General features: G+C 37.6%; 1 protein-coding gene across 1 annotated transcript in view; it reads left to right on the top strand.

Annotated features, from left to right (window-relative positions):
- NUP205 (nucleoporin 205) overlaps positions 1-27,278 on the top strand; it is a gene marked incomplete at its 5' end in the record, with an annotated part of 80,416 nt that extends 53,138 nt beyond the window's left edge. Inside the window, 13 exons of the mRNA XM_082661435.1 lie at positions 2,014-2,162; positions 3,093-3,284; positions 4,179-4,300; positions 5,795-5,933; positions 7,966-8,092; positions 13,076-13,152; positions 15,173-15,301; positions 15,523-15,649; positions 22,894-23,060; positions 24,991-25,114; positions 25,585-25,713; positions 26,302-26,375; positions 26,943-27,278. Coding sequence (XP_082517561.1) covers positions 2,014-2,162; positions 3,093-3,284; positions 4,179-4,300; positions 5,795-5,933; positions 7,966-8,092; positions 13,076-13,152; positions 15,173-15,301; positions 15,523-15,649; positions 22,894-23,060; positions 24,991-25,114; positions 25,585-25,713; positions 26,302-26,375; positions 26,943-27,095 — 1,709 coding nt within the window. The 3' untranslated portion in view covers positions 27,096-27,278. The remainder of the gene's footprint in view (positions 1-2,013; positions 2,163-3,092; positions 3,285-4,178; positions 4,301-5,794; positions 5,934-7,965; positions 8,093-13,075; positions 13,153-15,172; positions 15,302-15,522; positions 15,650-22,893; positions 23,061-24,990; positions 25,115-25,584; positions 25,714-26,301; positions 26,376-26,942) is intronic.
- Between the last annotated feature and the right edge of the window lie 404 nt (positions 27,279-27,682).

Raw genomic sequence — 27,682 nt, 5'->3', positions numbered from 1 at the left:
TCAGACTTTTGTCCAAAGCCTTTATTCAGATAATTTTGTGGCAATCCTATGCGTAAAACAGAAGAGGAGATGCCATAGCTCCTCAGGCTGGGTTCCTGAAAACCCACCCACCATAGTACCCCACCCTGAGAGCATCTGGTGGCATCCCTGGAGCAAAGTTTCTAAACTTGCCTTTAAGCTGTCAATCAATCAGTAATTAATATTTGAGCTTCTACTATGTGCTAGACACTGTGCTAAATTCTGGAGAAACAGTGGCAGACAAGACAGAATCCCATTGTTAATAAGCTTACATTCGATGTGAGGAGACAGAGATACAAGCATGGAAACTAAAAACTAACATAATTTGAGTAAATCTGATAAATAAGTACTGTGGAGAAGATAAAATAGTACTGTGATATATTGTGTGTGGGGTGGGAGGAGGAGGGAAGCTGGATGTAGTTGAGGAAGTGATATTTGATAGAGGCTGAAATGATGAAGAGGAGGCAGTCATGCTAAGATCTGGGGAAGAATATAAAGAACAGCTAGTGCAAAGATCCTGAGACTGAAGGAAGTGCTGAATTTGAGGGCTAGTGTGGCGGCAGCGTTGGGGTGGAGGTGGAGAGTGGAGGGAGGTGAAATAGAAGTACATGGGACCAGGTGACCAAAGGAAGTGACACGGTTGAGAAAATAATCTCATACCCTGCTTTGACACTATTGGAAATTAACTATGACTAAAATAAAATCAGAGTAGTGGTAAAGATATTTTAGGGAAAAAATAAACAAACAAAATTAAAAAAAAAGACCTCAGGTTTGACTGCTGCAAACTTTATAGTGGAATATAGGCCACCTTGTGTGTACTTTTTTTTTGTGGTACGCGGGCCTCTCACTGTTGTGGCCTCTCCCGTTGCAGAGCACAGGCTCTGGACGCACAGGCTCAGTGGCCATGGCTCATGGGCCTAGCCACTCCGCGGCATGTGGGAACTTCCCGGACCGGGGCACGAACCCGTGTCTCCTGGATCGGCAGGCGGACTCTCAACCACTGCACCACCAGGGAAGCCCTTGTGTGTTATTTTTATTTTTCACGGTTAAACCTGCTTTGTTTTGCCCTCCATTCTGATCACCCTGTCTTGAGAATCTTTCCACAGTTTAAAAACTGCTACTGTTGGCATATATACACTACCAAATGTAAAATAGTTAGCTAGTGGGAAGCAGCTGCATAGCACAGGGAGATCAGCTTGATGCTTTGTGACCACCTAGAGGGGTGGGATAGGGAGGGTGGGAGGGAGACGCAAGAGGGAGGGGATATGGGGATATATGTATACGTATAGCTGATTCACTTTGTTATACGGCAGCAACTAACGCACCAGTGTAAAGCAATTATACTCCAATAAAGATGTTAAAAAAAAAAACTGCTACCATGTGCTAGTTGGGGAAAAGTCATAAGATTAGTTTCAAATACAGATTATTGCTTTATGTAGTGTATTTATGAAACTTTTCTAAAAGGTTTACAGGAATCTATGTAAAGCATATGATCCTATCTTTAATTATTAGTGTTCCTTGAATTAAATTAAATTTAATTAATTTAAATTATCTTCATAATGAGTATACCTTTTCTTTTTAATATTTCAGTTAAAAATATAAAAGAATAAAATATCTGTTTTTTGGAAGCAGATCTTTGTCTACTTTGTACCTGCTCCTTTGTAGCCAAATTCTCATAGATCTCAATAAAAGATAAAACCAGATTGATTAGTGGAATAAATACAGGAATGTTTCTCCTGGAGTTTCATAGTTCATTTTGATTTCTTTAAGGATAGTTTATCCTTTTCCTAATACCATTGTTCTCAGAGTACATGCATGGAATAGTGCATTGTGTTCTTAAAGTCTACCTGCCTAGACTCATTGGTTGATGGGTCTTTGTGTGCAGGCAGTAATGGAAGGATTTTTCTGTTGTTGTCATGTATGAGGTGTAATTACTCAGTTACCAAACTGCTTTTTGCTGGAGTGTTTTATATGTCTTCTATTGTAACCCTTTAGCCAAGAAAACCATGTGGGAAAGGCTGACCGCCCCTGAAGATGTGTTTAGTAAATTACAGCGAGAAAACATAGCCATCATTGAGAGCTATGGTGCTGCCCTCATGGAAGTGGTCTGTCGAGATGCTTGTGATGGTCATGAGATTGGAAGGGTACAGTAACTCCTGCTGAGTATTATAATTGGATAGATATTTTGACTTATTAAGGCATAAACTGGATCAGCTTTTCAAATGTATGTTACATATTGGGAATTATTTTCTGTAATGTATTTTAGTGAATTTTCTTATTTACTATAATTTGGAATTTCTGTTTTGTTCATTCATATGTTTTGTTTACTTACGTTCAGAATCCTTTATTTGTTCAGACTGTACCCTCAGAATAATCTTTTTGCTAATTTTGAGATTTGCCTTACACTGGTAGAAATTAACCAGCAGAGATGCTGGTTAATCAAGATCTTGGCATAAGAGAATGCTGGATACGTAGCTTTTATACTGAGTGTATCTTTCTCTGCTTTTTCAATGAGTATTTGCATTTATATGTCTTTAAAATATTATGTCATACTGGTGATAATACAGTGAGAAGATAATTCCCTGCTGGTGGAAAATTACATAGCATTTGAATCATGTAGTACGCTCTCAATTATGTTAAAAAATATTTGGGAAGACATAGAACAAAGTAATCTTTGTTTCTCAGATAATGTATTTTCTGTATAAGTTTTCTGTTTTCTACAAGGAGCATGTGAAACTTTACAATTAGGGGGGGAAAAAACTATTTTTAAGAATCCCTTTCCTCCAGCAAGTAATGTTTAGATTTTGCTAAAATATATTTAATGCCATTATTTTAATGTGTTAGGTTTTGTTTCAGAAATATAACTTTACCCTGAAATTTTTTCTTTTATTAATAAATCAAGATTCTGGATACATACATACATTTTTCTCAAAAAAAAAAAGAGAGAGAATTGTATTGTAGGCAACCATTCTCCTTGTAAGAAAACTTTTAAACATTTCCAGATAAAGGGAGTTACTGTTGTTGATTTTGGTAGCCATCTCCACATTTTGGATTTTGATGTGTTCTTCCGTCAGATGCTGGCACTGGCTCTACTTGATCGGATTGTCTCCGTAGATAAGCAGCAGCAGTGGCTTCTGTATCTTTCTAACAGTGGCTATTTGAAGGTGCTTGTGGACAGCTTGGTAGAAGATGACCGTACTTTGCAGAGCTTACTCACTCCACAGCCTCCCCTTTTAAAAGCCCTTTATACATACGAATCCAAAATGGTAAGGCTTTATATTCACTTGAAGTTAGATCAACAGGTCACTTCCTCTTGAGGTTAAGGATATATTTAAGAAAATTAACGTGGCCTACATTTTGCATGTTTCTATCATACAAACTGTAATCATTTCTAAGGAGTTTTAAATTTGGGCACATGTGCTAGAACTGTATCTTCTGAGCATGCCAAAGTTGAGTTGAAATGATCCTGAGAGGGTTAGTTGGGTACTGAGACTGCTGCTTACTCACTTCGATTGCTGGTGGTGGCAAAGCCACATGACACCCAGTGGTCTATGAGGAGAAGAGTGAGCAAAAATGTCCTTCCGCAACAAAAATCAGACTGTTAGTTGCCTGTTGAAATTCCAATGTAGATGTGCTGGTTCTACTTTAAACACAGGATTTTTCAGTACAGTGTATATAATTCATTTCCTTTCCTCCAAATCTGTTTTAATTTCTGTTTCCTCCTGCTTAAAAATACCACAAATGTCACAATAAGAGAAGCACTAAAGTCTTAGATTCTTCATTAATTCTGTTTTCCTTCCTTCATTCATTTATTCAACAAGTATTTATTAAATATCTGTTACATGCCAGGTATGGCACTAGGTAGTAGAGATACAGCTGTGAGCAAAACAATCTTCCCTGCCCTCCATAAGCCCACATGATGATTTAGTTGAATGCTTAATCCTTGCAAGGCGTATGTAGCACTTCAGATACGCTGTGCCATTTACTCCTCATAAAAATCCTATGGTTAAGGTGGTATAATATGCCCCTTCCTAGCTAGCTCAGAATTTCTCTTCACCAGTGATTACAGATCAGAAATGTGCTATGAGAAAGTCTCATTTTAATGTGAGACGCTTGGCTCTGATCTCTGTACTGATGATTTTTGTTTCATAACTTCTTAGGCATTTCTCACAAGAGTGGCCAAGATACAACAGGGCGCTTTAGAGCTGCTGAGGTCTGGGGTGATTGTGAGGCTGGCACAATGCCAAGTCTATGACATGCGCCCAGAAATGGACCCACAGGGGTAAGCATCCATATCAATTTATTTATTTTTTTTAATGGTTTTTATTTAAAATTTAATTTTATTCATTTTTTTATACAGCAGGTTCTTATTAGTCATCTGTTTTATACATGTCAATCCCAATTGCCCAATTCATCACACCACCATCCCCACCCCCTGCCGCTTTTTTTAAAGTTACCAGTAAAGGATTATTAAGGGAAAAAAAAAATTTCAAACATAATTTTGCCGTTTATAATTCTGTTGGAGCAGTACTCTCATCTTGATGGTTTTGTTTGGTCATATACCCCTGCCATTAACTAATAAATGAAAGTTGCTAATAAGGGTAAAAGTGGGTAGGTACCTAGTGCTTTCCATTTTAGAGCAGTAACCTAAGAGGGAAATGGGAGAGCATTTTGTTAGACGTTTTTCTTCCCAACTTTATTGTTCTGTTTAGTAGAAGTACATGTTTTCAGTTATACTGGTCTTTTAAAGTATTGTAATGAAATTATAATTTGTTGTGGATTTTCTTTTCTTGATGACTTGAATAGTATTTTATATTTTTCTCATTTTAACATTTTACCAACTGCTTGCTAATTTGAAAGCTTCAAGTGAAATTATTTTAAGTTTCAAACTTTCTAGCAGATTTCTCAGTTGAGTTTGAATATGAATTTTTTCTTTTTTGTCTACATGGCTGCAGCATTGTTAGGGCCTATAGCATACCCTCCTACTGTTAAATAACAATTTAGGTCAGTTTGAGTAATTTTCCTCAAAAGATCCATTGCCAAATTGTATGTTTGAGTTTTTCAGGCTTAACTATAGAAATATTTTACTTCTAGAAAAGAAAATTTTTTTAGTATAACTTTCTAAGGTTTTAACACAAGAGTCACCTTAGGTGAAGAGGATTGAGTAAATTGTATTCCTCAGTTCATGGCACATTATTATTGCCTGTCTTTGGAAAGCCTTTCTGTTATTTCTTTTTATTTCCATATTCTGCTTTCATTCTCTTCTCTTCAACAGGCAACCATTTTTTTTGTTCAAAAATTTAAATAGAAATATTTACAATAAATAATAGTTTATTAATAGTGTTCTGAGACCTCATCTTAAAGGTTAAGTGATTTTACAATCTCATTTTAATTTTTAAAATCTTGTTTTATTTTATATAATGGACAATGTAGATTCATTTTTGGCTTTGTGTGTACAAGAGGGAAATTTGGGGAGAGTAACTTTTGTTTCTGTCTGTTTCTCACACATAGTCTCTGTGGCCCAAGGGAATATTTAGAGTAGAATAAGTATGTTTGGGGAATTTCAGCACTGTCTTTTCAAATTTATGTAATTATTCTTTACGAAGATTTTTAAAAATTCAGATTTTTCCACTAACTGTACCTCTGGGATACAGAGTCCTCATTAGTAGCTTCACATCTTAATTAGCCACCTGTGATTGTTTGCCGTGGAGATGGTCGGGGACTGTTTTAACTGTTGGGCTGCTGCTCTCTCCTTGTTCACTGGATGCAAATCAAGCATGTTTGGCCTGAGAGATGCCCCAGTGTTCATCCCTACTCCAGTGGACCGATACCGCCAGATTCTGCTTCCAGCTCTCCGCTTGTGCCAGGTCATCCTCACGTCTAGTATGGCCCAGCACTTGCAGGCAGCAGGGCAGGTAAGAGGAATCCTTAGTGTAGAAATCATCAAGTGCAAAATCTTTATTTTACAAATGCAGAAGCCCTAGGCATAGAACGCTTAACGTGAATTTACCTGAACCGTTCTGTTTGTGGCAGAGCTGGGTATTGAAAATAGACCCCTTGCACTTTGCTCCGAACTTTATCGGTCTGTTTTTGTACTCTTGTTTGAATGAAACACCACAGCTAATTAATAGAATAGTGAGATAGAAGGCAAGAGATCTAAATTTGTTGTTCTGCAAAAGGAAGCAGTTATTGTGATAGAAATAAGCTGGCTTCTAAAATGTAATTTAACCAGGTATTTATTAGAGAATGCTGTTCCTTTATTAGACCTTGCAGAAAATACAAAAGATAAATGATGGTGCCACATTTAGTTGTGATGTTTAAAGAATGAGTAATTTAAATAAGTGAGTTTCTAATAAAATATTTTTCCTTCAAACACCATAAATTAGTTTTATTTTCATTGCTTTTCAGTGAAATCTTCAAAAATATGTTTGTTTCTTAGACTAATAATGCAATATGCAATTTAACCTTTTACTGATTAATTAGGCTTATCACTAAGAATCTGCAGTTTTTTATTGTGTTGCTCTATTATTATGATACCCTCAGGAATTAGGACACATCCTAATAATTTATGGTGATTTTATCTGCTTTCCCTGCCATCAGTCTTCAGGCATACTTTCCCAAGATAGAATGCTGCTGTTTCTAGTGTGCTACCTGATTTTATATTGCGTTAGTCTAAGTGACATTTTACCCCTTTCATATGCAGCCTTTGAGTCAGTTCTTTAACACTCAAAAACTTTGTCTTCTACTTTCTCGAGATTAAGGTTTTTTAGAAGAAGTGGGACATTGTGATACAAGGCCAGTCTTATACTGAGCATAGTGGAATTACCTGAGTAGGTTCTTTAAAAAATACAGATTACTGAGTTTCATGTCCAACAATGATGGACTCTGAGGCCAGGAATTTGTATTAAAAAATAAAAGTGGCACAGTTCCTGAGAGATTCAAATGTTCAGCCAGTTGTGGTGTAGTCCCTGCCTTCAGGGAATCTATAATCTAGTTAAGAAGATGTTTGAATGTGAAAATGAGTGGAGTCTTCTATGATGGTACACTGTAAAATGCTAAGCTGAAAGGGCACAGTTTAGAGGTCAAGATTTGTATCTCATTTATTTTCATCATATCAAAAGGAGAGTTAGACAAAAGCTTTTATGTGATTGTCCCCATGTCACACTAGTCAGACTTTCACAGAGCAAACTTGAATTCAGTAAGTCATTTTTTAAAAATAAATTTATTTATTTATTTATTTTTGGCTGCATTGGGTCTTCGTTGCTGCGCGCAGGCTTTCTCTAGTTGCGGCGAGCAGGGGCTACTCTTCATTGTTGCGGTGTGTGGGCTTCTCATTGCAGTGGCTTCTCGTTGCAGAGCACGGGCTCTAGGCTCATGGGCTTCAGCAGTTGTGGCACGTGGGCTCAGTATTTGTGGCTCGTGGGCCCTAGAGCGCAGGCTTAGTAGTTGTGGTGCACGGGCTTAGTCGCTCTGCGGCATGTGGGATCTTCCCGGACCAGGGCTCGAACTTGTGTCCCCTGCATTGGCAGGCGGATTCTTAACTACTGAGTCACCAGGGAAGTCCCAGTAAGTCATTTTTGAACACACTCATTTTAAATTCATGTTCTAGTTCCATTTAGACAAAAATTTAAAAAAATAGGGGTCAAATAATAGTTTTCATACAGTAGTTCCAAGTTATATTATACTCTTCTATAGTAGCTTCTAAGTGTATTAATCTCTAAACTTTGAAATAATCCTTATCTTTAGCTTTCTTATAAAATTTAGTTAGATGTTTGCTTCTTGAAGAAATAAACTACGTAAATGCAAAAGACAACTGCTTATCTAATATTCTTCATTACATTAAATTAGTTGCTTCAATGTTATTAAACAGATGGATATAAATTTATAATACAATTTTCTACTCTTCCACCTCTGTTTTTCCATTTCCCCTCCTTTTCTTCGTCTTAGGTGTTGCAGTTTCTCATTTCTCATTCTGATACCATACAAGCAATCCTGCGCTGTCAGGATGTTAGTGCTGGGTCTTTGCAGGAATTGGCTCTGCTGACAGGAATTATAAGTAAAGCAGCACTTCCTGGTGAGTTGATTATGTTGAATGGATTTTTACCAGTGCTTTACAGACTGACATACACTTAATAGAATGAGGTTATTGTTACTTTGCAGCTATATATTACTTATTTGAGATTGGAACTAACAGAGTTAACTGCCTTTTTTTAAAAAAAATTATTTAGTTATTTATTTCATTTTTGGCTGCGTCGGGTCTTAGTCGAGGCACACGGGATCTTTGTTGCGGTACGTGGGATCCTCTGCTGCGGCATGTGGGCTTAGTTGCCCCGCGGCATGTGGGATCTTAGTTCCCTGACCAGGGACTGAAGCTGTGTCCCTTGCGTCAGAAGGTGGATTTTTATCCACTGGACCACCAGGGAAGTCCCCTTAACTGCCTTTATTTGAAGTAATATGTTTATAAAAGTGATATATGGTCAGTATAAAAAATTCAAAAAGTTCAAGAGAATAATTAACACTCAAATCCCACTATCTAGAAATTATCAAATGTTAACATAGATAAGTAGCTTTTCAAACATTGCTCTATGTATATGTATGTATTGGTGGGGGGGAGGGGCGGTGGAGAGAAACAGACATACAGAGGTACTTTTCGAGAATGGGATACCTTTTACATTCAGTTTTAGAGAACAACTATTTAATTTTACGTGAACTTTACAGATGAAAAACTAATTGAAGAGAAACTGAAGACATTGATGAATTCCAGACAAATGTTTCTTTACTACAAGTGTACAAGAGATATTAGTTCTTAAAATATCACTATGATTAAGAAGAAGAAAAGATTATGATAAACTACTAAGATATTTTTGTCATTAAAAACATTTTTTTTACTACATATTTTTTTACTACAAATTTTAGACAGGGGGCTTCCCTGGTGGCTCAGTGGTTGAGAGTCCGCCTGCCAATGCAGGGGACATGGGTTCGTGCCGCGGTCCGGGAGGATCCCACATGCCGCGGAGCGGCTGGGCCCGTGAGCCATGGCCGCTGAGCCTGCGCGTCCGGAGCCTGTGCTCCGCAACGGGAGAGGCCACAACAGTGAGAGGCCCACGTATGGCAAAAAAAAAATTTAGACAGAATCAACTAACTCCTGATGTGAAAGATGAAGTAATGAGTTATTTTACACTTCTTTTTCCACCCTCATGTTGTTTGCTTGTATTATATTTACAAGTAAATATCATTTATATTCAGTCTTGTAACCATAATAACTTCAGTTATTTAGTTTTACTTGTATATTTACATGGATTCACAGAAAAACACCAATTCTTTTTTTTCCTCCTATAGCTTCACCATTTCTGAGTTCTTTCTTTTGATTTATCTCTTGGTGTTTTTAATTTGTATTGAGGTCCCCTCCCCTAAGAAAAAGTATATAATCTTCCCTGAACTCTCTAATGTTTACAGACATCTAAAGGTTGCCTTTATTCTTGAATGAAAGCATGGCCTACTATTAATAATAATGTCATATTTTTTTTTACAAATGAGGAAACTGAGGCACAGAGAGGTTAACTTGTCCAAAGTCACACAAATAATACTGTAGGGTTTTTCATGCACTGTGGCTTCTGAGTCTGTGTGCTTAACTACTAGCCTATACTACCTCCATCTTTATATTGCTGTGGAGAAGTCTGAGGCCAACTTCTGATTCTGCCCCAACACCCACAATATTTTTTCCTCTCTGGGCATGCCTCAGTACCTGAGCCCTTTGTGTTGGGAGAAGGAGAGAGTTTGGAAGGGCAGAGTGCAGTGCATATTAAGGTACTTAGAGACTGTGCTCATTCTTCGGAGATCCCAGGGTCAACTCCACCCAGCCTTGGAGTGTCTTAGTCCTGTGTGCTTATTATGTTCATTTCCCCACTTCATTCCAGTGTCCTGAGATGATACCAAGACAGGCCACCCTTGCCTTTACTAAGGTCCCATAGTGCTATGTAGTGGTTCTTCTCCAAATGGTTTTTACCTTGGTTTCTCCTAATTGCTAGTTCTCCTAATTACTTAATTTACTTAATCACCCGAATGTGCTGCTTCGCAAATTGTGGGGTCTCCATGAGAATTTGCAAGAGTTTGTTGGCTTATCTTCTTTTGTCTGTACTGCTTCTGAGGGGTGGGATGAGGGTCATGAGTTGAATTATGCTACTTACTCCCCTGGAATTTTCTTCATCTCCCCCTTTTTTTTTTCCTTAAGCACCACCATGCTTTAGTATTTATGGCGTAAGTTGGCCCCTTTCCCTTTTTGGTGAATTTCATTTATTTGTAGTTGATTATAGAAGGGACATTCTATGATACTACTTCATTCTGCCATCTTAATCCAGAAGTCCTGAGTTAGTACAGAGAGAATTTACCTTTTATCATATCCTCTGGCAAGGTGATTTTATTGATGAATTTTCCTTTCGTTCCTTTTTCTTTGTTTTTGTTTTTGTGGTACGCGGGCCTCTCACTGTTGTGGCCTCTCCCGTTGCGGAGCACAGGCTCCGGACGCACAGGCTCAGCGGCCATGGCTCACGGGCCCAGCCGCTCTGCGGCATGTGGGATCTTCCCGGACCGGGGCACGAACCCATGTCCCCTGCATCGGCAGGCGGACTCTCAACCACTGCGCCACCAGGGAAGTCCCCTTTCATTACTTTTTAAAAATACTTGAAATATTCTGTATTTTACTAATAGCAGCATTTAACCCTGTCACTGTATTAAAATTATCTTCAGAAAGGCACAGTTTATTTTAACGTGCTCATGGTATATTCAAACAAAATAAAAGAATAAAGCACTCTGACCAGCAATTCCTGCTTCCTAAAAGGAACCAATTACCAATTTATACTTTGTTTTTCTAGCAGTTTCTCTGCTCGTGGTGTAAAAATTTTTTCCTCCCTACACAAATGAAATACCATACACACTGCTCTGTAATTTTTTCCCCACATTATGTTTTGGGGATTTTTTCTCATCGGCATGTATAGTTCCTACCTGACTCTTTAATTGGTGGAATAGTTTTCCAATTGTGAGGTGGTTACCCAGACCCCTGTGACACGTTGACTGTTTCCGATCTTTTTAAAAATGTCAAACAGTATGGCATTTAATAACTTTGTGTGTGTGTATACATATACATTTTTGTATATTTGAGCTGGTAGGCTTGGTAAGTTCCTGGCAGTGCTTTGTCAGATATAAATATACTTTTATATATATATACACACATACATATATACCATTACATACGTGTGTGTATATATATACACACACACACACTTTAAAATAATTTTAAAAGATAATGCCAAATACCCTCCTAATTTTTTAAAATAACTTTAAAAAATAATTTATACTCCTCTTAACCCTACTCTGCCCAGTTCAGCCCTTGATTACTTATGGTTTTGTATTATCCTGTAATTTTACTACATGGTTTTGTCTTAAATGCTTAGCCCAGTACCAGATATGTTGTACCTCCTCAACTACTTATCATCAGGTTAATTTTTTATCTGTGACCCACAGATATTCTGTAAAGTGTTTTGGAGTTGAGGATGATATATATGGTCCACAGCACTCAGGTGGCATGTAGCAGAAAGGTCTTAAGAATCTGAGAACTGGACTTCCCTGGTGGTCCAGTGGTTAAGACTGTGCTTTCCCTGCAGGGGACACGGGTTCGATCCTTGATTGGGGAAGCTCCACATGCCATTCGGTGCTGCCAAAAGAAAAAAGAATCTGAGAATTGCTAGTTTTTTAAAATAGAGGCAGCAGTTGGTGTGCAGGAGGAATGAAAGAACTGGGGAACAGCAACACAGGTTGCAGAGATCAGAAAGGTTAAGGACAAACAGGAAAAAGCCAAAGTTCCACGGTAGTGTTAAGTGCAAACTCCAGCTTTCAAGGGGTTAAGATGGAAAAGGAGGGCATAAGAATCACAAGCAACAAATGGAGAAAAAAATATTTCAAGAATTTGATATTAACCAGGGTTTTACTTGGTTTTGTTTTGTTTTGGAGTACAAGGGAGACCTGAACACATTTTTAGATAGTGCAGAAAAATCCTCTGCGGTAGGGTAAATTTTAGAAAGTAATTAAATAAAGTGATTCCGGGAACCTACTCCCCGTGGAGGTGGAGGTGGGAAAGGGAAAGGAGCTAGTGGAGCAGCGAGGCGCAGGTGAGGTAACAGGCCAGCATGTGCCAAGTGATTTGAGTATTTTCTGTAGGTTTGTGTAGAGGTTGATGGGCTGAGAAATGTAAAAGGAGGAAGGCTTGTCATTATAAGGAGCAAAGGATAAGGTTCCAGGTTATGTGCTATGGAGTGTATGCTTGGAAGTAAGAAATGGATTAAAGGGATCGTGAAAACACATGGATAGTTAGGGTGGCTGGGACAGGATCAGCTGGGTTCTCCTCATGGCTACAGTCATAGAACAAAGAAATAAACCAGTGGAGAGAATGACCCATGGGTTTGCTTGGAGGGCTCAATAGAAATAAAGGGAGTCCATGGTACTATAAAAGGTTGATCAGCTTTAGGGATTTCGTAATGGGTCCAAACTGAGAAATTGAATGGCAACTTTTTTGTGTATGTGTAAACTGTACTTTGCCTAAGGGAAAAGAAAAAAAATCAAATGGTACAATACATAGACGAGATAAAAGAAAAATATGCATTTCATTTTTAGTGTTTTATATTCTGAACTGTTACATGAGAAAGTAATTTACTGCTGAGTTTAGAAAATTTTAACTTTTATGTTTATAAATAAAAAGTCGATTTTTCTCAAAAACTTTGAAGTGCCTTTTTGAATTACTGGTTCAGTCTAGATTTAGCTTGCATATGACTGAATATGTGGTGTGGTACACTTAACATATTGTGTGGTGGTACACAATCTTTGTAAAGTCGTATTTCTCAAACCTCCTTCATGGCAGAGTCTGTGTCTATTTATGCATATATATAAAAATATATATATTTATACATATATAAATATAAAATAGTAAAACTACCATTCCTGGTTTTTTAATGTTTTTGATTTTTTGATTATAACACTACATTTAAAAGCATTCCAAATTTTATAGGTATACTAAGTGAACTTGATGTTGATGTTAATGAAGGATCTCTAATGGAGCTACAGGGACATATTGGAAGATTCCAGGTAACTGATTCTTTCTTATTTCTTTTTTATTTTTTAAATTAAAAAAATTTTTTTTACTTCTTTAAAGAGCAGCTATAAGACTTGTAACAAAATACAACAGTCCTCTCACTGATCCTCCCCATTCTGCTCCCTGAATTTGGGTAAACCCAGCAATGGTTTTAATTGATTCTTTCATATCTCTAAATAATATGCTTATGTTACTACTACTTGATTTTCCAATTTTAAGAGTCATCTGTTGACCTTCCATCGAGAAGGATGAGAATTTAGATCTCTTTACTCCTGTTCTTCTGTCATACAATATGTACCTCTCTTGTAACGTGTCCCCACCCCCAACTCTAATCATATCATAATTTCGATTAGATTAATATTTAGTGTTATATTATTATTACTATGAAATGTCATTTATGAATAAGCCATGGATGGACCATATTTTACTTTTCTATACAACATTGTTTTTCCTAGAGTAAGTAATTGTTTCTTTTTTTTTATTTGCTTGGTTTTATGTACTTATTTCTAATTTATTCCCAAACTCTCCTCCAGTTATGTAATCTCTTTTCAATATGTTCAAACAGAGTAGATAGCTTATCAATTAGATATTTTTTCGCAGTCTTTCTGGGAGCCTCCTGGCCTGCTTTGATTTGAGCACCTTCACTTTTTTTTGGCTGCAGAAGAATTATATTTATATTCCATTATTTTTGATACAGTAATTTTCTTAAACAGTCCTCTTTTCATGAGCTGTTTTTCAAGTTTCCAAAAGAAAAATGCTGCCATCAGCATAATTGTTATCAATGGGTGCATGGGTATACAAGTAGTACATTTTGAGTCATTGTCAAATAGCACTCCAGAAAGGCTTGTACTCTCTCTAACCAAGCCAAAATACTCTGTTTTGTTTTGTTTTTTTAAGCCTTCTAACTTTTTTCATTGGTGGGGAGAAAAAAATATTTTTGATGCATCTTTCATAAGGTAGCCTCTGGAAATGTGATAGTGCATCTGTTTTTGTCTGTAAGAATAGCAAACAGCCAGTTTTAAGATTTAAAAAGAGTATTTTGACAAATTAAATTTACATTATAATCTCCTTAGTATGTTTTGCCTTATCCATACTTATTATTTAAACTAACATCAGTTTAAGTTAGATATTATATAATATATATGGATGTATATATGTAGGGGTGAATGTGTGTATGTGTAATACCAATGTTTTAAACGTGTTTTTATTGTGCACTTACTATGTGCAAAACACTGTACTAAGCACTTTAAATACAATTCAATGTCTCAGGTAATCCTAACAATAATCTTATAAGGTAGGAATTGCTATTATCACTCTAGAAATATGAACACAGAGGCTTGAGGAAGTTAAATAACTTGTCCCAGGACATATAGCAAAAAGTCATGTACCTGTAATTGGAACCCACATCTCTGATTCTGGACATACTGCCAATTTTGCAAAGCTTGTCCTTTCCCACTGAGAACCTTAGGAACAATTATATTCTCAGGTGAAAAGTACCAACATTTCAAACAAATGAGCTTTGCGATTTATCTGCCAAGGTTTCTTCTGTGTTCCCAACTCCTTTTTGAAGTCCCCAGAAGCAGCCACAGGAGTTAGAGCCTTTAAATTTGAGCCTTAGTAGACAAAATTATCACGAATCTGCTTCTGTTTGCCATCTCATTTTGCTTCTCATTGTTTATTGATTAGTATTTATTTAATGGGAATCTACTAAGGAATTATTTGGTGTGATACAAAAAATCTTTGGCAAGCACTTAGATTTTAGTCGGCGTTAACTGCTAAAAGAATTAATATTCTTTTAATGAGTTGTCTGCCAAGTAAATACATTTGCAGAAAGGTAAATTTTAATATTGCTAACTTTAGTTGAGTCAGTTGGAAGTAAGAAATTAGATGCTTTAAAGAGTGATTTCATTCCCCACTGAGTTTTTCTTTTTTTTCTCCCTCAAGAAAGATAGGTCACTAACTTTAAACATATACAACTAGATATGAACAAGGAAGTATCTTTTCTTTCCTTAGCGCCAGTGCTTAGGACTACTAAGTCGCTTTGGTGGCTCCGACAGACTGCGTCAGTTTAAATTTCAAGATGATAATGTGGAGGGGGATAGAGTGAGCAAGAAAGATGAGATCGAACTGGCTATGCAGCAGGTAAGAGGAGTGAGAGTTGTGTAGCTATTCTTTAAGCTTTTTATGTTTTTGGAGATATTTGAGAAAAATAATAGATGTGGGTAATTTTACAAATTGATTTGTAACTTTGTTGTAATTTTACAAACTGATCTATAACTTTGTTCTCCTTCAAATCTGGATTTCCATGATATGAGGCATTTGGGGAGCTAATATTTTTGTTACTGCTTGTTCTTCCTTTGTAGATTTGTGCCAATGTCATGGAATATTGCCAGTCACTCATGTTACAGAGTTCCCCTACCTTTCAGCATGCTGTGTGTCTCTTCACCCCTAGCCTGTCAGAAACCATTAATAGAGATGGGCCCCGGCAAGGTGAGCTAGCTAGTTCTTGCTTTCTGTATTTGAGGAATTAAGTTGCCAGGATTATGACAAGCTCTAGTTGGCCCCAGTACGATGCAATTTTTTTTTTTTTAACCACGAGTAATGAATGGGAAATTTTTAAAACGACTTCTTTAAGAAGGAGTGATGAGGAGGTACTCTTGTCAGACCTGTGGATGCAGCTGGAGAACTGGAAAGAATAGAGAAACTTAAGATTTTCTGAGGATGAATCTGGAAGAGCCGTGTGGGGAGAGTATAGTTTTATGTAGCGTGTGAGACCCAAAAGGCTCTAGGATTGGAGAGTAAACTAGCCAGGTGAAAAGTATGAAAATAGTTTGTATGTTAAATCATGTTAAGCTGAATTTAGTGTCTTAGTTAGGTTTTGTATTTCGCTCCAAATTTCTGTAACATAGCAAAGTAAAATTTCGATAGTTAGTAAACTGATGTAGCCTATGATTCCCTAGTGACCCAGTAGGGAAGATTAGGAATATGAGGCCGGATTATGGATTGGTTAAAGCTTTTGTCCCATGGGACATTCAAAAGCCAAAGCCCGTTTGGATCTTGGTGGTTGTATTGTGATGGACTGGTGATGATCTCAAGAAATCTTTTGTTTGAGATTTCTGTGAACCATTTTGTCACATTTTCATCGTCTTCAGGATCTTATTTTCTCTGAAAATTGCTTAATCACGTAAAGTATCTATTTAATGGAATAATATTATGAAAAAATATGTTATGCCAAGAACTCTTGTTTGTCTAACTCCATTATAAAATGTCCTAGCAAGTGGGATTAAGAAATATTTTTTTATTGAGGTTTTTTATTTACATACAACAAAATATACCCATCTTAGGTGTACAGTTTGAGTGCTTTTTGTAATTTTATGCAGTGTGTAACCACTACCACAACCAAAATATAGAATAATTCCCTCATCCTTAAAAGTTTCTTCTTGTCCCTTTGCATGTGATTGTTTCCTTTGACCCCTGGTCAAGGTCTCTATTATTTTGCCTTTTCCAGAATTTTATATAAATGGAATCATACAATATGTAGTGTTTTTTGTGTTTCGACTTCTTTCATTTAGCTCAGTGTTTTTGAAATCCATCCATGTGTGTATTACTATTTTGTTCCTTTTTATTTCTGGCTGGTATTCCATATTAAAAATATACCATAATATATCTCTTCACTAGTTGATAGACATTTGGGTTATTTCCAGATTTTTAGCTATTGTGAATAATGCCACTATGAATATTTGGATATAAATCTTTATGTGGACATAATGTTTTCATATCTTTTGATTAGATGCCTAAGAATGCAATTGCTGGCTTCTGTGGTATGTTTAACTAAATAAGATACTGCCATTCTGTTTTACAAAGTACAGTCATTTTGCATTCCTACCAGCCATGTATAAGAGTTCTAGCTGATCCACATGCTTGCCAATGCTTGGTTTGTCAGCCATTCTAGTGGTTGTGTTGTGATATCTCACTGTGATTTTAATTTGCATTTCCTTGATGACTAGTGATGAGCCTGTGTCCAGTTTTAGTACTATTTGTTGAAAACATTATCTTTTTCTGTTTGGATTACTTTGATACCTTTTCTCAAAAATCAATTGACCACATAAATTTGGGTTTATTTTTGGACTCTCGATTCTGTTCCATTAATCTGTATGTCTGTTCTTTCTCTTAATACCACACTGTCTTTATATACTTTATACACACTGTCTTTATATACTTATTCTTCAATAGCTTTATATCAACAGTAAGTCTTGAAATCAGGTGGTTTAAATCCTCTATCTTTGTTCTTCTGTTTCAAAATATCTTATGCTTATGGTTTACATGGTTTATTTCTTTCTGTCCATTTATTTTCATCCTATCCATGTTTTTCTGTTTAAAGTGCATCTCTTGTACACAGCAGAGAGTTGAGTCTTTTTTTTCTTTAATCCATTTTGACTATCTCTGCTTTTAGTGGTGTGTTTAGTCCTTTAATATTTAATATAATTATTGATATGATTGGACTTGGGTCTATCATTTAATTGTTTTCTACTTATTAATTGCTTTCTACCTCCTTTCTCTGTTTTTTTGTTTTTCCTTACCTGCTTTAAAAAAAAGTCTGTTTTATAGAATTTGATTTTAATTTTACCATTGGGTTTTTACCTATACTTCTTTGTATTTTTTTTTTTTAGGAATTGCCATCGTTTTTCACAGCCTATTTATTGTTAATATAGTACCACTTCATTCAAAATTTACAACTCTTACAACTGTATAGGCCCACATTCCCCCCTTCTTTTATGTTATAATTGTTACATGTATTACATCTACATACACTATAAATTCCCTTAGACAATAATTTTTATTTCAAACAATTTAATGCTTTATAAGTAAAGAACAAAAGGGTAAAAAAGAAAAAAAGTCTTTTGCATTTATTTAGATATTAAACACATTTGATGCTCCTTATTCTTTCTCAATGATCAGAGTTTCCATGTGGTGTCATTTCCCTTCAGGCTGAAAAATTTCTTACATAAGTACGGGTCCGTTAGTGATGAATTCTCTTAACTTTCTTTTATTGAAAATGTCTTGATTTTGCCTTTATTCTTGCAGGATAATTCTGCTGGATATAGAATTCTGAGCTGGTAGTTTTGTGCTTTCTGTACTTTAAAGATATGGTTTCACTTTCTTTTGTCTTCCATGATTTATAATGAGAAGTCAGTCATTGATGGGAATATTGTTCCTCTATATGTAAAGTGTTGTTTTTCTGTTGCTGCACTTGAGATGTGCTCTTCCTCTTTAAACAGTTTGACTGTTAACGTGCCTTGGTGTGGGCATCTTTGTTTTTATTCCGTTTAGTGTTGTTGAGAATTTTTCATCTATACATTTCTTTGTTTTATCAATTTTGGGGAATTTGACTCTTTTTTTCTTCAAATATTTTCAGCCCCATTCTCTTCAAACATATATTAGATGGTTTGATACTATGTTTTTTTTTTGTAATGCTCTTTATTTATAAGAAATAGGATGAGAACATTTGCTATACTTTTTTTTGCGGTACGCGGGCCTCCCACTGTTGTAGCCTCTCCCGTTGTGGAGCACAGGCTCCGTATGCGCAGGCTCAGCGGCCATGGCTCACGGGCCCAGCCGCTCCGCGGCATGTGGGATCTTCCTGGACCGGGGCATGAACCCATGTCCCCTGCATCGGCAGGCAGACTCTCAACCACTGCGCCACCAGGGAGGCCCCTGCTATACTTTTTTATTATTTGATTTACTATCTCATGTAAAGTTGCATTACAGTTTATGTATGTTAGCATGATTTCAAGGCCCTGAAGGTAAATGTAATGGGCAGATCATTTATTTTTTGCAACCATTCCTCCTTGTAATTTTTTGTTTATATCTTGGTATCATGAATATGTAAATTTTACGTTAGCAACTATATTTACAGATAATGGAAGACTGGAATTTTTTTCTTCCAGTTTTATTGAGATATAATTGACATACAGCACTGTATAAGTTTAAGGTGTACAGCATAATGATCTGACTTACATGCATCATGAAATGGTTATCACAATAAGTTTAGTGAACATCCATCATCTCATATAGACACAAAATAAAAGGGGAAAAATTTTTTTCCTTGTGATGAGGACCCTTAGGCTTTACTCTCCTAACAACCTTTATGCATGACATAGAGCAGTGTGAATTATATTTATTGCATGGTACATTACATCCCTAGTGCTTATTTATCTTAAAACTGGAAGTTTGTGCTTTTTGACCACTTCAGTTGCTTTATCTTCAAGTTCACTTATTCTTTCCTCAATAAGCTCTATTTGGCAAAATATATCCAGTGAATATTTTTATTTCAGAAATTGTATTTTTCAGTTTTAGAATTTTTGTTTGATTCTCTTATCTCATTTTTATTTTCTCTACTGAGATTAACTATGTTTTCATTGTTTGTTTTCCCTCAGTTATAATAGCTACTTTAAAACGCTCATTCATTAGTTACCAACATCTGGTTTATCAGGGGTTAGACTTGCTTGGTTTTCTTGTCTCTTGAGAATGTGTTCCATTTTCTTAGTTGTTTATATGTTGGGTATTTAAAATTGTATACTGAACATTACAAAGGTTTGAAGGTTCTAGATTCCATTATTTTTTCCCTGTATGGTGTTTTTCTTTTGTTTTGGCTTAATTACCTTGGCTGTTTTGACCTGTGAACACTGATTCTTGGGTGACAGATGCTGCGTCAGTTTATGTCTTTTGCCTTTAGCTGAGATGTTTTGAGTGTGTTACGTGCATGGTTCAGGGGTCAGTTAGTGATGTGGGTAGCTATAAGGATCCCCTCTCTACTCTCCTGGGATTCCCCTAAAACTTTCTTCACTGGTCATGGTTTCCCGGCTTCTCAGCTGCTGTTTTTTTGGTTTGTCAGGCGTTAATGACTGTGCTTTTTCCATCAGCACTCCTGCTTCTGCATTGTGTTGCTTGTGCTACTGCTGGGTGTACTTAGCCCCAGGCCGAAGGCCATGAGCTGCGAGCTTAGAGTTGTACCGGTTCCATCTGCCCTCTTCCCAGTGCGCCTGCACTCCCTACCAGCGTCTGTCTGCTTCCGTTTACTTTGGTAACTTTAGGTAGTTATTTTTTGTGTTATGTCTAGGTTTTTTATTTTCTGCCATGAGCAGGGAGTGGGCTGTTGTCTGGTATGGTCTTAGTTTGACATATTTGGAAACAGAAGTTCTTAAAACCTAATAAGATACCTTTACTTAAAAATACCTGTCATTCAGTGATTCATTTGGAGTAGCCTTGGGTGAGAGTATGTCTTAAATAAATTGAGGAAGTAACTATAAAGATTTATAGTAATATTTTATGGAGTAAAGTGCTTAAATCATTCAAACTGGATATATAAAACAATTTCTTTGACTTAGTTAAGCAAATTAATTCTACATAGTTCTAGCTTTCTCCTATATTCAAAAAGTTTGCTGCCAGGAAGATCGCTAGACTACAAAGGTGCAGCCTCACCGGCATGCGGGAAAAGTGCTAGTTCAGGAGTCTCAGCAAATAGGAAAAAGGAGGTCTTCTTCACTTGGAGGGGCATGGGATGACTGGGAATCCTACTCAGAGCCCCCTTTTCATTCAGAAGAGTGGTTTTCCTACCACACAGCAGTGACATTTAACCTGCTGTGTCCCCTTTCTGTCTGGGAGTTTGTAAATGAGCATGAATCTGTTTACTAATCCCTGTAGGTCTGTAGCTTGATGCAGACCTCTAACTGCCTCAAGAGGGCAATCCTTTTCTTCCCCTTTGAATCTAACTTTTTAAAACAAATTTAACCTGAGCATAAGATTTTTTAAACAAAATTGTAATTTTGTCATTTATTCTTCAAAACATTAATATCACTAATAATTATTAAAATTTCATTAGTTTCTTATCATTTTGAGCCAATCTTTTGCATACCATGTTGTTTTTTGATCTTTAATACTTAAAGATGAACTTTATGAAACCTTATAAATTGGTCTTTATTTTTCTTCAGACTTTTTTAAGGGTTAATAAGCATATTCTTCTCTGCCAATTCTAGACATATGAATGGGTAGGTATCTGGTAGGTTCTAGAATATTTAGTTATAGAGAGATAGTTTAACCTAGTGGTTAAGAGCACGGACTGATGATGAACTGCCTGGATTTAAATCCCAGTGCTACAAGTGACTTAAGAAAAATGACTTATCTCTTTGTGCCTCAGTTTCCTTGTCTATAAAGTGGAAGTAATAACAAGCTCCCTCCGATGAATTATTGTAAGGATTAAATGTGTTAATATGTGTAAAGTGCTTTAGAACAGTGCCTGGTGCTTGGCATGACATCAGTGTTAGCTATTATTATTCTTATTATTGCTCTTGTATTATTGTTATCCTCTAGTATATTTACTATTACTTGTGATCAAGGGACCCTTTTCTGTAGCACTTCCACTTCTTTGACTTCATGGTTTTTTCTGCAGAATCTGTTTCTGTAGTTAGATATCTCATGGGCCATCCTCATCTGATGTCTAAGTCTGGTGCCTCTGAATGCTCTAATATTTTCTAGGCTTAAGCAAGTTAGTATATAAGAACTCCTGAAGTGATTTGGAATACTCTCAGCATTAGACCATCATATTTATGGATAGCTTCCTACCAAGTTGAGGTCACACAAATGTCTGGGGACCGGCGTACCTAATTTCACTAGAAGAAGGCTCTCTGTGATGACCTGTATCATAAAGATTGTCATATCTTCACTGAGACTGGTGAAGGAGAATTGGCAAATCCGATGAGTATAGGATATTTTTTTGGTGGCAGAATCCACTGACAAGGGACTCTTTTCTCTTTTCCCCTCCACATGAAGGTCTATGAGATTGGACTTTGGAGCAAAGTTCAAGGGGGTGGCAGTGAAGGAAGCAAATATAGATCTCTCCTTCAGTGTTCATGGCAGTTGGGGCCATTAAACAAAGATTATCTCCAAATTAAACCTGAAATTACCAAGGTGTTTCTCAAAGAAATCCCTCAGTCACAAGAGGAAATTGCTTTACTTGCACCACACAAACCATCTCTATCAATAGAATAGGAACATTATTGCTCGCCTTGTTTTTCTTTCCTCTACAAACAGCTTTTCCAACATCACGTTTTTCTTTTATACCTTCATCAGAAAGTCGTCAAGTAAAAGGCAGATCATTTTGTTCTGCTATCCAAATGGAGTTATTGTGGTAGAAGACTTACTAAACTTTAAATTTAATTATCTATTTTTTAACTATTTGTTAGCGTTCTCCTTGTCTCTTTGGAAGAATAACTTTGATCTGGGAACTCAGCAACCAGAAAGATGCAGACTGGAAATGAGTCCATATAAGTAGAGCCGCAGGGCGAGGCAGGAGTTATTCACCTGGGGTCAGGAAACTGTAAACTGTATTTGTGTGCACGGGGTGGGGGGTGGTGGAGAGACAGGTGTAAAGGTTTATAACTTCTATAGAGTTCTCAAAGAGGTCTTCACCCAGTAAAGGGTAAGCTGTCTCAGTGTCCATCAGCCAGATCTCCTTATTGTCTCAAGGCTCCAGCCTTATGTACCTACCTCATTACAGTAGCTCCTAACCACTCCTTTGAACTGTCAGTGGTATTTAAAAGTAGTCTTGGATTGGTTTTAATAATAGTTTACATGCCCTTAAATTCCTGGGCTTTCCTTTTTTTAAAAAAACAGGTCATTTGAGATTCATATAAGATGGCTATAAGTAGAACATTGTTTTTTATCAACTCTATTAGATACCCAAGCTCCAGTGGTTCCATACTGGCGCCTACCTGGTTTGGGCATTATTGTCTACCTGCTGAAACAGAGCGCTAATGATTTCTTCAGCTATTATGACAGTCATCGACGGAGTGTCAACAAGCTACAGAACGTGGAGCAACTTCCCCCAGATGAGATAAAAGAGGTATAAATCTTATAATGAGCGGTAGATACTTTTATTTTTTTAAGAGTTATTTTATTATTTATTTTATTTATTTTTGGCTGCGTCGGGTCTTAGTTGCGGCACTCGGGCTCTTTGTTGTGGTGTGCGGGCCTCTCTCATTGTGGCGTGCAGGCCTTCTCTCTCTAGTTGTGGCTCGTGGGCTCCAGAGCGCCTGGGCTCTGCAGTTTGCGGCATGCAGGCTCCCCAGTTGAGGCGCACGAGCTCAGCAGTTTTGGCGTGCGGGCTCAGCTGCCCCGCGGCGTGTGGGATCCTGGTTTCCTGACCAGGGATGGAACCTGCGCCCCCTGCATTGTAAGGCAGATTCTTTACCACTGGACCACCAGGGAGGTCCCAAGCGATGGAGACTTTTGAGAAGCCATTGTTTTTACTGATAAGGACCAGGGGTCTGATGTCAGACTTGTAGGTAAAGATGATGCGTGCAGTGAGATGAAAGGAATTACAATGACTCAGAGCTCTGTGTGGCTTGAAGAAGAGCTCCTCACCTAAGCAGCACACCTCATGAGCATAGAAACTCTTGACTGAGTGACAGGAAGTTGTACCTGTTCAAGAAAACCACCTGCTATTCAGTAGAAATTTCGGTAGCTGGCCTTTGCATAAAGAGTTTGGTAATTTATACTCTAAAAATCTGTGCTGAGAAACTTAGGTGCAGATGCTTTTTCAGTTAGAAGTGACTCCTTAGGCAAGATGTCTCTGTTCCTTCAGCATTTTCAGTATCTGTTAAGTGAATTTTTCAGACAAATGAGATGGCGTATCAGACTTGACTGCCTTTTCTCAATGATCCAGAATCATACCCTGGCACTTATTGTAACTAAAGATGCTGAGTTACTGGGCCTGCTCTTTCTTTCCATGTGGCACAGCTGAGCTATAAGGCTTCCCTTGGCCAGTGCTGAAGCTTCGTGTCTTTTGTGGCAGCCTGCATGTTGAGCCATTTTGCCATTCCTGGTTCACACCAGGTTTTCTGAAAAACACCATGTCACTCTTAAGAGTAGTCAGAGCCTACTCTCTTTTACCATTCTTATAATTCTAGGGGACATTTATTGAGAGTTTATGATGTGCCAAGCCATGAGCTACATATTCTACCTGAATACCTTAGGCAGATATTGTTGTGTCTCCCATTTCTCAGATGAGGAAGCTGAGGCACTGAAAGACAGACTAACTTATCCAAAGCCACACAGCTAGCAAGTACAGGTTGAGGCAGGTGTTATTGACTGGGTTCAGGTAACCCCTGAAATTGTGTGGTTTACACCCGGCAGTCCTTCCCCATCGTGCACAGCTTATGGGTGATGCTAGTACACACAGGAGGGGCTGCAGCATCACGGTAAAGCATGTGGCACTCCACCAGTCCCACTGTAGAACACCTGCTGCCAAACCCAGTGTCTGCACGTTAAATTGACCCACTGTGCTTGCAAGTATGCCAGATGGAGAAGGGATCAGGGGAGGTTCTGGTTGATGATCATATATTTATTATGCTCTGCAAGTCTAATTCACATTTTCTTCAGAAGATACCTGACAGCTGTTATAGAAATTCTCCACACGGCATTGTGACACTTACTGCTTGGAAATCCCACTGTTTTGTTTTGTTTTAATTTGACAAGAAATTCAGGATTGGTTGGCCCCTCAGCAGATTGGAAATGTCTGTTTCAGGGACTGGACTTTCAGAAAGCAGCAGATGAACGTTCATTTGTGAATTCAACTGCTTCTTTGGCTCTCGTTTTTTAAAATTACTAGCTTCCTAATTAGATAATTAACTCTTGTCTGCAAGGATGTTTAAATTTATTTGAATGTTTTTCACAGTACGTATCACAAGTGACTACTTATAGTGTATAGATTTTCATTAAATTTTTGTTACAATATATGTCATTCTTAATACTGTGTTTGTTTTTTTTCTTAGTTGTGTCAGTCTGTGATGCCTGCTGGTGTTGATAAAATCTCCACTACCCAGAAATATGTTCTAGCAAGACGCCGTTTGGTGAAGCTGATCAACAATCGAGCTAAACTGCTTTCCCTTTGTTCTTGTATCCTTAATGAGATCATAGTGGGGCTTGAAGGGTGACCTTTAAGAGAATTTTCAAATGTGGGAACTGTGTACTTATTTTCACATTACTTGGGTATCAAAATCACATGGAAAGGGACATAATTACTGTTAGTTTTTTTCTAGTTAAATGTGTGATATATTTCTAAATTGAAAATATTTTTCTTACCTTTTAGAGTAACTAGTAATCCTCATAATATACACAGACACTTTCTGTCCGGACAGGAGACAAGGACACTGAAGGCTACGCTGGCCCAGCATCCCACAGTTTCCACCTCCTTCCTCTCAGCACATCTTGCTGCTTTCTGGAGAGACCTTACGTCCAGTTTATTAGACTGAGGCTGTGGTACATCACTGAATGGTGCAGTCTCTTCTTTTCCCTCCTGCTCAGAAACTGTTTTGCAAAATCATGTGATGAGATTGTTTTCCTTTAATCTGAGCTCTCCTCTATAGTTATCACAGAGACCTGCCTGTTTATTCTCTGGCGCCATCTGGAGTACTACTTGTTACATTGCACACCCACGGATTCTCAAGACTCCTTATTTGCCTCCAGGACCTTATTTAAAAGCAGAAGGCTACAAGGTAAACTTTATTCTGAAAATTAGTGAACCATAAATGCCTATAGATTTTAGCACCTTAAAAAACTAGTTACATTTAATCTGCTTTTTACTGTGCAGGTTACTGAACAGTAACAGGGTGGACTAGGTAATCAAGAGCTACTTAGTTACTAGGCATAGCTAGCTATGTTTTGTATTTTCCCTTCTGTCCATGGGAAATTGGACAGAGCATTGTAGAGGCTGCCTTCAGCTGCTTCTCAGCTTCTTGCAGTTAATGGCTGACCCAGGTCCAGAGTCCTCTGGTCACAAATAATTTTCCAGAAGAATGGAAATGGGTCAGCCTAGGCCATGATTCTTGTTGCTCGAGGGCCCTTCTGTGACTGATGAGCGTGTATTGGATCCCTTAGGTGGCAAGAAACAGAAGGAAAGCTTGAGAACCCTGGCCTAGAACAGTGAAATGCTTCCTAGGGGCTTCCATTTACTGAAAGCTGAAATAGATTTCTCAGTCTAGACCCATGCTTTTCACGGTGCTGTGGTTCATTGTCATCGGGTTCTTCCATTGTGTAGTAGACACACACCTGCAGAGCTGGTTTGACTGTGTCTTTATCTCTAGATTCCTTCGCTTCGGAAAGCAATCTGGATTTTAGAAGTGGGCTGACTATAGTGAGCCAACATGATATAGACCAGGTAACGTTCTATTCTCATACTCTTTTTTTTTTTTGAAAGTAAAAAGGGAAAGCCTGGTATATTAGTAAGATAATAGTTTTCAAGTTTACATCCAAAGACCTGGTTTGAATTCTAGCATAGCCACCTATTAGGTACGTGACTCAGAACAATTTACTTAGCTTCTGAGCCTCCATTTCCTCAGCTCAGAAATGGGAATGATAATTCAACCTCTAAGCATTTTGTCAGAATTAAATGAGGTTTCATGTGTAAGACTCGTAGGGTAGTGCCTAGAACATAGTAAGAGTTCAGTAAGGGTAAGCATCATGATCTGGAAACTCCGTATATCAATAGTTATTGCTATTTAAAGCAAATTTTAAGTTTTACGCATTTATACAACAAGGGAAAGAAGGAAAAACATTAGTATCATACCAGTAAATTCTAGGGTGGAAAATGTGAATGTTGAGTTAATTTGGCACATGGGAAAGGACCACATGACAAAAATTCAAAGGTATTTAAAATAGGAAGACATAGAATAAAAGAAATATTTGAGACTACTTAATAATGAAATGTCACCTGCGTTACCTGTAGCTTCAGGCCGGTGCCATCAGTGCTTTTGGAGAATCACTACAAAAGAAACTTCTGGACATTGAAGGATTGTATTCAAAAGTTCGATCTCGCTATAGTTTCATACAAGCTCTTGTCAGACGTATCCGAGGCTTGCTGAGGATATCACGGAACTGAGAGCCCGTGCTTATGCTCTTCTGAGGAAGAGGGGAATTGGGGAAAACTGTCTCCTTTTTATAGTTTCTTTCTAAATTATGACCAAAAGATATTTTGCTATTTCTTTCTTTATATATGGACTTCTTTTCTGTAAACTTCTTTGCCTGGTTTCGTCCTCACTAGTAAAAAATAAATAAATAAATACTTTTTAAAAAAAACAAATATGTGGTCAGTCTCTTGAAATTTTATCTAGAATATGGTCAATATTATCAGGAATTCAACAAATAATCCTTCCACAGTGATGGTTTTCCCCCAGGGGTATTATTCGGAATGCTAAATTAAAGCCATGGTCTGAAAATTCTAATTTTTTCTCTCTTTGTAGCTACATTACACTTTTTTTTTTTGCGGTACGCGGGCCTCTCACTGTTGTGGCCTCTCCCGTCGCGGAGCACAGGCTCCGGACGCGCAGGCTCAGTGGCCATGGCTCACGGGACCAGCCGCTCCGCGGCATGTGGGATCCTCCCGGACCGGGGCACGAACCCGTGTCCCCTGCATCGGCAGACGGACTCTCAACCACTGCGTCACCAGGGAAGCCCTACATTACACTT

Source organism: Grampus griseus, assembly GCF_964374135.1.
Source record: "Grampus griseus genome assembly, chromosome: 9".
NCBI lineage: Eukaryota > Metazoa > Chordata > Mammalia > Artiodactyla > Delphinidae > Grampus > Grampus griseus.
The sequence above is the reverse complement of the archived record's forward strand: the minus strand, read 5'-3'. Positions and strand labels throughout refer to the sequence as shown.